At 37.2% G+C, this 12,123-nt stretch overlaps 1 protein-coding gene across 5 annotated transcripts in view; it reads right to left on the bottom strand.

The window, feature by feature from the left end:
- The window catches only part of Mnr (Membrane-bound Notch regulator), a 35,134-nt gene that overhangs the window by 2,116 nt on the left and 20,895 nt on the right, over window positions 1–12,123 (bottom strand). For 3 of the 5 annotated variants that reach the window (XM_028187990.2, XM_028187991.2, XM_089734205.1), the window contains 2 exons: window positions 5,054–5,120; window positions 45–179 (listed from right to left, as the gene is read on the bottom strand). In XM_028187990.2, coding sequence (XP_028043791.2) covers window positions 45–179; window positions 5,054–5,114 — 196 coding nt within the window. In that variant the 5' untranslated portion in view covers window positions 5,115–5,120. Of the gene's footprint in view, window positions 1–44; window positions 180–5,053; window positions 5,121–6,330; window positions 6,485–12,123 lie in introns of those variants that run through there. The other 2 variants (XM_028187989.2, XM_028187992.2) reach the window with 2 other exon arrangements.

The raw sequence follows: 12,123 nt of genomic DNA, 5'->3' as shown, positions 1-12,123 counted from the left end.
AAATCATTGATATCAAACCGTTTATGTCATTGTTTATTTTATACCTTCGACAAGGGACTTCTTCTTGCATGTAGGATATGTGCCGCAGTTGCTTGTGTGACCAAACGTGCACGGATCTTCGGCAAGCACGCAGACTTCGCTGTTAAGGCATCCTATATCTCTGCACGTACGCCCGTATTCTAAAAAAAAAACATTATTCACCATAAACGTAAAACAATTTTTTAATTTATTCACTGCGTGGATCTAGCCGTAAAATTCTGGTGCTTAGTGAGTTTGATCGCTGAACGTTGGAGTACGGAACCTCTTAACGGTTTTTTCTAAAAAAAACTACCCTCGGGATTTTAAATTGAAAACATTTTGTTAAAGTTCATATGAACTATGAATATATATGAATATATATTTTAAATGTTATGTTTTATGAGACTAAATTTCAATGACAGGATTTAGCGAATGGTAATAGATTTAATCTTCATTGAATTGATTATTAAAAAATTAAAAGCGAACTCTATTAGAATTATAACAATAGTCTATCCGGGTATTATGAAAGGTATGCATGCGACTACGACCACTTGCAATTGATTGAACTGAAGAGACTTCCAGTTCATCTTTTAAGGCGAGGGGCAGGATTGAAGTTGTGACATCTGGTAACCACTACATTTTTTATTTATTTATTGCTTAAATGGGTCAGTGAGTTCACGGCCCTCTTGGCGTTAAGTGGTTAATGGAGCCTACTCCCCGTTATGTCCCTCCCCCGTAAATGCCGCCACGCACCTTGAGAAATGAGTTCTAAGGTCTTAGTTTATTTATAATGGCACCCATCAAACCGAACCGCATTTCTTCACGACAGAAATAGGCAAGGCGATAGTACCTATCCGTGCTGACTCAAGACATCTTACCACCAGTAATTAATTACGCCAATTATTTTTGGGGTTTTACGTTTTATCACACGATATTATTCCTTCACCGTGGAAGTCAATCGTGAAAATTTGTTATGTATGTATTTCATTAGAAAAAATGGTCTGCCTGCGGGATTCGAAAAGCGTTGCTTCGCTTAATACGAATGTACCCGTCGTCTTATATTTTAGGCCACCACGACTTCAATAAACAACAAGATTTTTATGTTTTTTAGGTCGTACAAACGGCTGCCATTTGCACAGGCCTGCTCTAGTAAATACTGTGCTCTAGTGCTATAGTAAGTTCTTACGATCTCAGTGTGTTATGTCAAACAAATTCGTATAAAACACTTTCAGATATCTAAGGACGTCCCAGCTTAGCGTTACAATCGTTCTGCACCCATTTTACGGAATAATAAAAAGGATTCGCGCAGGCAAAAAACGTGTCCGACAATGAAAAAAAAACCTCTTTAATAACGTATGAATATATTTTATTCAACCGTGTCTCCGTGAATTGCGCAGTTTCCATAACCGAAAAGGCGTGACGGAGTAAGAATTCGGCTGTAAGGGAACAAGGATAATTTGCATATACAAGATTATATACTTAGATTGGATTCTCCGCCGACGAGAGTCAATATCACACGTAATAGAAGCCCAGTGAGCCGCGAAACTTTTTGCCCTCGAATTGTTTTCCACTACATAGACTTTGGTTATCTATCATAAGACTTCTCATGTGTCAAAACGTGGAAAATAAACGAGACAAAAACGAGAATCTAACTTCAGATAATTGGGTGAACAAAAGAAGTCCCGACGTTTTAGATCTAGCGTAATATTGAAACGAATAACAATTCAACATTTAGGGGTGCCTCGTACCAGATGTGACGTTAATCATTTCTTAAATGAAAATGAATTCCGAAGACGGTAAAACTTCGTGGTGGCATTTGAATATTCCGTGGCGTAACTCCAAAATTAGTTCAATTCAGTAAGTATTCTCTTTTCGTATATTCGTAGAAATAAGACCATGACAGACCAACCAGACCAGAAGACCAACGACATGAATGTGGTGAAATCGAATTATATATACTAAACACCTATGATACCATAAAACTCTTAAATATTCCTTTACATTGACTGATTGATAACAAAAACTGTTGCTAGCTTCAAACTATACACTTGTGGTAGGACCTCTTGTGAGTCCGCAAGGGTAGATACCACCACCCTGCCTATTTCTGCCGTGAAGCAGTAATGCGTTTCGATTTGAAGGGCGGGGCAGCCGTTGTAGTTATACTTAGAACTTACATCTCAAGGTGGGTGGCGCATTTACGTTTGTAGATGTCTATGGGCTCCAGTAACCACTTAATACTAGGTGAGCTGTGAGCTCGTCCACCCAACTAAGCCATAAAAAAAAACACGTGTGGCACTCGGGGACTGCTGCGATCAAGCTATTGCAAAGCATTTTTTATCAACTTATGCAATTACAATTCGACAATAATAATTTAATATTAAAACAACAATAAAAATAAGACCACGCTATATTTATAAACATTAACAAAAGCAAAACATTAACTGTCCCCTTCACACTCATAAGCTAGACCCCGTGAGAGAGAGATGGGCAGATTTTTCATGATCTCATGCAGCATTATTTTACTTTGTTACGATATCCAAAGCCGTATTGATGAAAAAAACAAAAACTGTATTTATAACCGAAGCATCTGACCATTATAATCACAAAAAGACGTACATAAAATACTATGCCTAGGATGCATTGGTAGTTTGGTTATTTCATGATAATTGACGAACAAGGTTCGATAGAGAAGATTGTCAATTCGATCCTAAATTATGTATAGAATGCCTATGCATTAGGAAAGTTTAAAACACATCTGAGTATTATTATTGTTAAAATAAATTCCAAGGCGACATTTAAGTTGGACCGAGGACTTAAAATTACGTAGTATAAAACCCATGTCTTGCGAAGGGTTGAAGTTAACTATGCTGCATCACAACATATTACCTTTTAATGTCTGCTTAGATAACATGGGTAAAGGGAAAATTTATCTAGATCCTAAAATTTTTACAAAAAAATAAATAACATAATATTTTTTTATTTTTTTTTTATTGCTTGTATGGGTGGACGAGCTCACAGCTCACCTAGTGTTAAGTGGTTACTGGAGCCCATAGACATCCACAACATAAATGCGCCACCCACCTTGAGATACAAGTTCTAAGGTCTCAAGTATAGTTACAACGGCTGCCCCACCCTTCAAATCGAAACGCATTACTGCTTCACGGTAGAAATAGGCAGGGTGGTGGTGCCCACCCACGCGGACTCATAAGAGGTCCTACCACAAGTACAAAATAAAGAAATACTTTTGTTATTTGTAATTTATTATGACTGAGTAGTAAGTACTCTGACAAAGAGGATTCTTTTATACTGATACATATTAGAAGTTACATAGCAAATAATATTGATAATACTATACCGGTTCTTTATTTCTTAGATATTTCTTTTAACTTTATTGGGTCGCTTTATTCATTACAGTAATAGATTGTTTGAGGATTCTCAGCATCACTAGTTTACGGTAGTGTATTTAATATCTGTATAATCTATATGTATTTTAGATTGAAATTGTAATATCGTACTGTTATAAAGACGGCTCTGCATCCTTTACTTTTTTTCTTTTTTTTATTGCTTAGATGGGTAGACGAGCACACAGCCCACCTGGTGTTAAGTGGTTACTGGAGCCCATAGACATTTACAACGTAAATGCGCCACCCACCTTGAAATATAAGTTCTAAGATCTCAGTATAGTTACAACGGCTGCCCTACCCTTCAAACCGAAACGCATTACTACTTCACGGCAGAAATAGGCAGGGCGGTGGTACCTACCCGTGCGGACTCACAAGAGGTCCTACCACCAGTAATTACGCAAATTATAATTTTTTGCGGGTTTGATTTCTATTACACGATGTTATTCCTTCACCGTGGAAGTCAATCGTGAACATTTGTTAAGTACGTATTTCATTAGAAAAATTGGTACCCGCCTGCGGGATTCGAACACCGGTGCATCGCTAGATACGAATGCACCGGACGTCTTATCCTTTAGGCCACGATGACTTTGAGTATGTAACTTAAATTAAAAAATAATACTTGAAAACATTTCAGGATTGTTTATGTTTGATAATGTAGAAGAATTTGTGATTCCATACATCTCTGTTTAGAGGTAATAAAATCACACACAAAAAAAAACCTATCATAACTTCGGATCATAACTCATTGTTTTGTTACTCTCTCGGAGGGTGCTTCGTTTTATGCGAACATTAGGTAATGGATTCGAGCCATATCTTACGGCAATCTGCTTGCTCCGTACGTGCCTTCAGGCAGTACTCGTCTGAAGTCAAGAGGTTCCCGAGATGGATCGTTACGAATGGGCATGCCAAGTTATAGAATAATGTAATTTATGGTGGGCACGCTGAATTTACGCACACACGAATACAGTGTAACTCACTTAACAGGAAATGTTTAAATGTGACCTAGCTGTTAGACGCGCGAATTTGTACATTGTGATCATTATTAACGGCGCCTATATATTTTAGAGAGAATTAAGTTCGTGTACCTCAAGTGTACTTACTGGTTGAACTTGGAATACACAGGATCATTTGTAATCTCATTCTCGTAGCGAAATAAAATATTACTTTTTTGTCTTTTTTATTGCTTAGATGGGTGGACGAGCTCACAGCCCACCTGGTGTTAAGTGGCTACTGGAGCCCATAGACATCTACGACGTAAATGCGTCACCCACCTTGAGATATAACTTCTAAGGTCTCAAGTATATTTCCAACGGCTGCCCCACCCTTCAAGCCGAAACGTATTACTGCTTCACGGCAGAAATAGGCGGGGCGGTGGTACCCACCCGTGCGGACTCACAAGAGGTCCTACCACCAGTAAAAAGTCAGAACAAATTGATCGAATCGAAGCTTGTTTTGGAATTATCCCATATAAATACCAACATATATTAAGATGTTATGTTATATTTAATTAAGAATAAGGTCATTTATGAACCTGCTCAGTAACCTGTTTATTGGTACTATTAAAACTTGTTTCTCTTCACAATTTACAACTTATCGCTTTATTTTCAATTCTTCGGTCATTTTTTACTTACTTGAGTATCCATCGGCGCAGTATATTATGGCGAAAAGAAGAACAGCAGTCTTCCAATCCATATTTATCTGGAAACAAGAATAGGATTTTAATTGTAATTATTACAAATCTATATATATATAAAAATGAATTGCTGTTCGTTAGTCACGCTAAAACTCGAGAACGCTTGGATCGATTTGGCTAATTTTGGTCTTGAATTATTTGTGGAAGTCCAGAGAAGACTTCAAAGGTAGATAAATGTGAAAATGGTCGGAATTAAATAAAAATAACAGTTTTGTTTTTCCTTCGATGTGTCGGACGGATTCATTTTGTTTGTTTTAAGTTTATTTTATACAAAAGTTTAGGTCTTTTATTTATCGATTGAGGCGCACTACGAAGTCTGCCGGGTCAGCTAGTTACAAATATTTTATATTAAACGTTCTTAATTTATTTAGTTACTTGCATGTGATGATTTTACATAATTATGTTGTTCACAGTTCGTAATCAAATAAGATGGTCGTCTGGCACTTTCGGGTATCGTTTATTAAATACGTGTCGACATTCTGCGAAGCGTTAACAAAGTCCGAGATGAAACAACCCGAGTATTTCAACGCTGCACACGTCTCATATGGTCGACAGCGTTTCTCAAAGTTTATGACACCTAGCTGACACACCCTGAGCAATTTCGCCTGAAACTGTTCTGTATAACCTCGTTACCAACTACAGCGCTGCCAATGTACGAGAGTAAACGTTTTGCGGGAAACGACAGGAGTTGTTTCTCTTTATTGAAAACACTTCGCCTTCTGGAGTTACATGTATTCTTACTTCTGCTTCGTACAAGTTTCGATATTGCCACTGTTCCGTATTTCGCAAATTTCGACTAGAACTAGACTGAAAATATCGTCTTCTAGCATTAAAACTGTATAATCTCAAAACTTACTAATTTTACATGAGAGTATTTTAAATGTTTAATATGTAATATTTTTTATTTTAATCTTAATTGCAACATTTATTTTTTACCAGCTGCATTATGTCTTTTCAAGTAAGATAAAACTATGTATTAATTTTGTTAATAGTAGTCAAAACATAGGTTTGTAAAAAAAAAAACATTAAATTACGCTCTTTTGACATTATTTATGAGAAAAAACTGGTGATACCAAATGTTTACGCATATTAACTCAATTGCGAACATTTTTGGAAATTGTTTTTTACTTACACTTTTAATGCAAAAAAGGCGGTATATTACAATAATTGGCAATTGTTTTTTTTTATAGTTTATTTGTTATCTAGAGAACTAACCTCACATTTACGATGGACTGGCCGACTATCATTCACCGACTTACCAACTGAATATGTCAGATTGTTAGTATCGCCCCCACAATAGCGTAACTATCTACGCAATAAACTGAATCGAAACCCCTGTGTGTTATATCAGCAAGAACTTATTGGTTTGACCTTTACATTAAACTAATGTCACACAGTTGTAGCTTCACTACGCTGCAATTTTATTACACTTCAATTAGTTTTATGTAATGAAATACGAAGAAAATATCCGACTAATGGAAAACCTGTGAGTGAACTAACGGATTTATAGGGGATGGATTGGGTTCACCCCGATAGAAGGCGGTATTTGAAGGTCGCCGGGGTCGAGGGTTGGGCTAGTCACGCAACTAAAGTTCAAATAACTTGATACAAGCATAGTTTGTACGAGATAAATATGTTTAGTTCTTGTAGGTTAGTGAATTTTAAATTTATTATCTAATAAGTCCCTAGTGTGAAATTACCTTTAAATCTTATAAATCAAAAATGTCCGCAATGCTACTAGACATGCAAATTATTTTTATTTTTTTATTTGGGAAACAAACAGTACAATACAAACACATAATATTTAAAATCACATATAAGTAGAAAGTGAACAGAGAAGAGAAATTTAGAAATTTAGGTTACAAAAAAACAAAAGCAACACAATACGCACTTATTATTATGTACATCAACTTACACTATAAAACTATAATATTCATCGGACTAAATCACCTTATAAATATTTTAAAATAGCTTTTCTATAAGCTACAAGTGACAAGCAAAATATGTCAGCATTAGAGAACTTAGCATCATACAACCTACAAGATCTACGGACAAAAGAGTTAGAGGCATATTTCGTTCGAGCCATAAAAAAGATAAATGTAAGCATTTAAAACTCTCTACACTAACTCTAATGCCCGTATCTTTAGACGTTTCGTAAAATAGTCCTCCACTCTTAACTCATCCGATGATGCTCGAGAATTCCCTCCAAACTTACTCGAGTTTGGTATTTTTAGTCGACCATTACAATATTCCTCAACTGTCCTCGAGTGAGGTAATAATGATGAAACTTTGATCAAGCTAGCATCAAACCCATAGAGTTCTGTAGTCTGTGGTCATTGTTTAATGTCAAAGTTAAGCTGCCGCTGTCTGTTTGACACTAGATGAACTTGTTTGATGTTTTGGTTGCTGAGTTATTCGTAAATATGTGTGCGTGCGGTAAACCTGAAAGTGTATTATTTATTTTCTAACCTATTATTATTTTAGATTTCGGATCCGGCTTTGTATTTTTATTCGCCGCTTTTGTGTGATTTTGGTTGCATCGTGTTGTTGAAGTGCTTTTCCACAACCACCAGTTTATTATTATATAAATAAAACTTATAATCGCATTGACTTTATTTATCAGGTAGTAAGCAAAATATGTCTCTTATGTAGGTAAATAAAATAAAGAGTTTCAAATGTCTAACCTCGAACTATTTACTTTATTAATAAATATTATCAAACTTAAATTATCAAAATATGCGGGAATCATGCACAGATCCAGGCCATTGCACAACAATATCATATATTTCCATTTGCGGTCCACATACTATTTGGACATCGATAGAAAACCAGCCTTGAGGAACGTTCAAGGTACGTCGCGACGTACCTTAACTTGACAGTTCGGTCACTTCACTCCGGTTAGGAAATTTTTCCAAGGACGTTTGAGTGGAGTTTATTTTTACGACTAAGCATACCAAAACGCGCGTTGGAGGTTGAGTCGAGTCGAGTTACGCTCGTGTGAACGACTAAAGATACGGGTGTAAGGCGCAGCGGAGTCAAGGCAGCATCAATCGCGTTTGAGTGGCAACCGTTTGGCAGGAGAAGGCCTGGTCGCCCTGTACATACTTGGCGACGCACCGTGGAGAGTGAGATGAGGATTGCCAACGTGACCTGGAGTGATGTCAAGGAGCAAGCACAAGACAGGGTCAAGTGGAGACAACTTGTGAGGGCCCTATGTACCAGCGGGGTACCCTAGGACAACAACAACAACATTCAAAACTATGAAAAACTCTTATAGCTTTTGGTGGTAGGACCTCTTGTGAGTCCGCGCGGGTAGGTACCACCGCCCTGCCTATTTCTGCCATGAAGCAGTAATGCGTTTCTGTTTGAAGAGTGGGGCAGCCGTTGTAACTATACTGAGATCTTGCAACTTATATCTCAAGGTGGGTGGCGCATTTACGTTGTAGATGTCTATGGGCTCCAGTGACCACTTAAAACCAGGTGGGCTGTGAGCTCGTCCACCCAACTAAGCAACAAAAAAAAAAGGAGGATTAGAAAATTAAAAGACTCTCCACGGGGATATTACAAGCCATAAAGCAGAAATTGGATAGCGATACGAGAGATATATTGTCAGACATAAAGCCGTGCTCGGTAACTTTCTACCCATTTCCGCCAGCCCACTTGTGAATCGTATTTCGGAATCCTTTTTATCTTTTTGCGGACGCCGAGCGGCAGCGGAACCGTGAAGTGACAGCGGCACCAAGCCACTTCGCAGCTCATATATCACTTGAGCCTGTTACGGCCCTGTTAACGGTCCGCCTGTCACCTCCGCGTTTCAGCCGTCCACTGCCATCTCCCTCGCTGTCTATTGTCTATTTAATGGATTCCTAATTCTCCTTGTCTCTTTTCACCGGTTAAAGTTCATTGGTCAAGACATATATGTGAAAATCTTTTTTTCATAAAAAAAATTATCGGTGTGTTGCTTTAAATTTTAGTTAAGGAAGTGTGACATTTAGCCGTGTTATATACTTTTGTTGAAACTTAGTATTGAAATTATTGTTATATCTATACTATTAGTATTATAAAGCTGAAGATTTTGTTTGTTTGAACGCGCTAATCTCAGGAACTACTGGTTCGATTAGAAAAATTATTTCAGTGTTCTTTAATTTATCGAGGAAGGCTATAGGCTGTATAACATCACGCTAAGATCAATACAAGCGGAGCACCGATAAAGCGTGTTTCAAAATCGGTGTTATTTTTACCTTTTTAGAGCTTCCGCTGCGTGCGCTGCAGAAACGATTAAAGTTTCGCTAAAATAATGTATGTCAGAATTGTTCCCCTTTAAAAGATATAAAAAAAAGTCGGCGACAGCATATGTCTATAATAATATGTTAAGGTTGGCTCACTATAACGTTTTTTTTGCTAACCAAATTTGTTCTAAAATAAAGCATTATTTGAACTATTCCACGCGGCGAAGTCGCGGGCAAAAGCTAGTATAATATAACTTTAAATATAAGATGGTTTATGTTTCTTTCAAACACTGCATCTATAAGATTATCTTATTAATGTTAAAAAAATCAGATATCGGCTACTTTTATCGCGAAAAAAGTCAAATGTGCATACATAGCCGATCTCATATATTCGTTGATTCATGATTCCTAAATAGTTTCGTATCCATTTTTCAGTCGATTATTGTGCATACATTCATACGATTAAATATTGATCGAAAAAATTGTATATATGCGTCTGGCCTAAGGCTTGAGAGTTGAGGGTTGTTGTTTCAAAAATTTGGAATTCGCAATGCTCTACTACTCCCGGACATGTAATAACTTTGGAACACGATCTCAAAATTCATTGTTCTTAGGATCCGACCGCCGCGCCGAGTTTAAAGCAACGATGTTTGTTGGATGTCTGGATATATCGATGGATATTCTGTGGTGTTTGCAATTCTTGTTTGCTGAGTTTCGTATAAGAGTTGGATTCTCAGAGCACCATTTTTAATTAAGCTCATGTCTGGTGCGTCAGCCGTCACGCGTTGCTATTTGAATAGTAAGACAGACGTTGTTGTATTTGAACCTTTGTTGACCGTATGTCTGAAATTATGTTATGTTTTATTATGAAGTTAAAAGGGGTATTTTTTTGCTTACACAGATGAACGAGCTCACTGGGCACTTGGTGTTAAATAATTATCAGAGTCCACAGTCATCAACAACTTAAATGCCGCCATCGACCTTGAGACATGAGTTCTAAGTCTCAGTTCTATAGTACAACCCCCTTCTTAAAACCGGACCGCATTACTGCTTCACGGAAGAAATGGGTGTAGTGTTGTTCATGCGGGCTCACAAGATGCCCTACCGTCAGTGATTACGCAAATTCAAATTTTTAGGGATTAATGTTACGATGCTTATCATTGACTAGCGACCCGCCCTCGCTTCGCTTCGGAAACATTAAAACACACATGAAACCAAAAAAAGAAATAAAATAAAAAATAAAAAAAGTAGCCTATGTTCATCAGGGACAATGTCGGCTTCTAATGGAAAAAGAATTTTTCAAATCGGTCCAGTAGTTTCGGAGCCTATTCGAAACAAACAAACAAATCTTTCCTCTTTATAATATTAGTATAGACTGTGGAAGTCGTTCGTCAACATGTATTTTAAGCATGTACTTCATTGAAAAATTTGGAATCTGCCTGCAGGATTCGAATATCGACACAGTCACATTGATCAGTACCGATGAATCCGGGTGTCTTATCCTTTAGTCTGCGACGTTTTCGACCAAAATTCATCACGTAACAATTATTAGGAATAGATTTTTTTTATTGTTTTGATGGTTGCACGAGCTCACAGCCCACCTGGTGTTAAGTGGTTACTGGAGCCCATAGACATCTACGACGTAAATGCGCCACCCACCTTGAGATGTAAGTTCTAAGGTCTCAGTATAGGTACAACGGCTGCCCCACCCTTCAAACCGAAACGCATTGCTGTTTCACGGCAGAAATAGGCGGGGTGGTGGTGCCTACCGGTGCGGACTTACAAGAGGTCCTATCACCAGTAATTGGGCAAATTATAATTTTGCGGGTTTGATTTTTATTACACGATGTTATTCCTTCACCGTGGAAGTCAATCGTGAACATTTGTTGAGGACGTATTTCATTAGAAAAATTGGTACCCGTCTGGGATTCGAACACCGGTGCACGCTACATAGGAATACACCGGACGTCTTATCCTTTAGGCCACGACTACTTCTAATAGAGGGTCCAAATGCATTGGAAGACCATACATACAGAAGGAAGGAAGACCGAACTGAACTGATAATTTTCGAAATTGTTAGCTATCACCTGTTATGTACGCTTCGTCTTTGTTTGAGTTATTTACAAATATATCCAAGCAGTATTAAGTAGTGCTCAACGAATGATTTCGTTTCTAAATATAGCACGTGACCTGTTCATGTAGATTTTGATTTTCTGGAATGTATGACGATCTGCGAAAAAAATGTCTAAAGCAACAACGTGGTCGGTTTACACAGTCAGCGATAATGATTTTAGTACTGACGTAATGCTTGGTGAGACTTAAATTACTCACACGTGTTTACAGAAAAGTAATAGTAAAGTAAAGTGCGAAATATTTTACGTCAACAATGTTGGCAAAAATATTTGTTATAATTCTTACATACGTACTGTTTTCAATCTATATATTAATACGTGAAGCAAAAACTTTGTATCCCTTTTTACGAAAATTGCGCGGACGGAGGAGTATGAAATTTTCCACACTTATAGAGAATATAGAGAAGAAGTGCATAATGCTAATATTTTTTTTAATAATGCTTAAAAGATACATTAAATCAATAAAGAAAACATTACACACATACCATGTATTTGACGCACACACGCATGCATACTATTTATTGTCAAACTTTTGTTCTTGACGTCTGTTGTCAAATTGAGATTAAATATTGTTTGTCTCTGTTAATATTTTTTATAGTGTAGTCTTGGCGAAATTTATGATTATAGATGTATAAAATACAATCATA

Source organism: Bombyx mandarina, chromosome 17 (assembly GCF_030267445.1).
Source record: "Bombyx mandarina strain Sakado chromosome 17, ASM3026744v2".
In the NCBI taxonomy this organism is placed as follows: Eukaryota; Metazoa; Arthropoda; class Insecta; order Lepidoptera; family Bombycidae; genus Bombyx; species Bombyx mandarina.
Note: the sequence above shows the minus strand (reverse complement) of the source record. Positions and strands in the feature narration are given on the sequence as shown.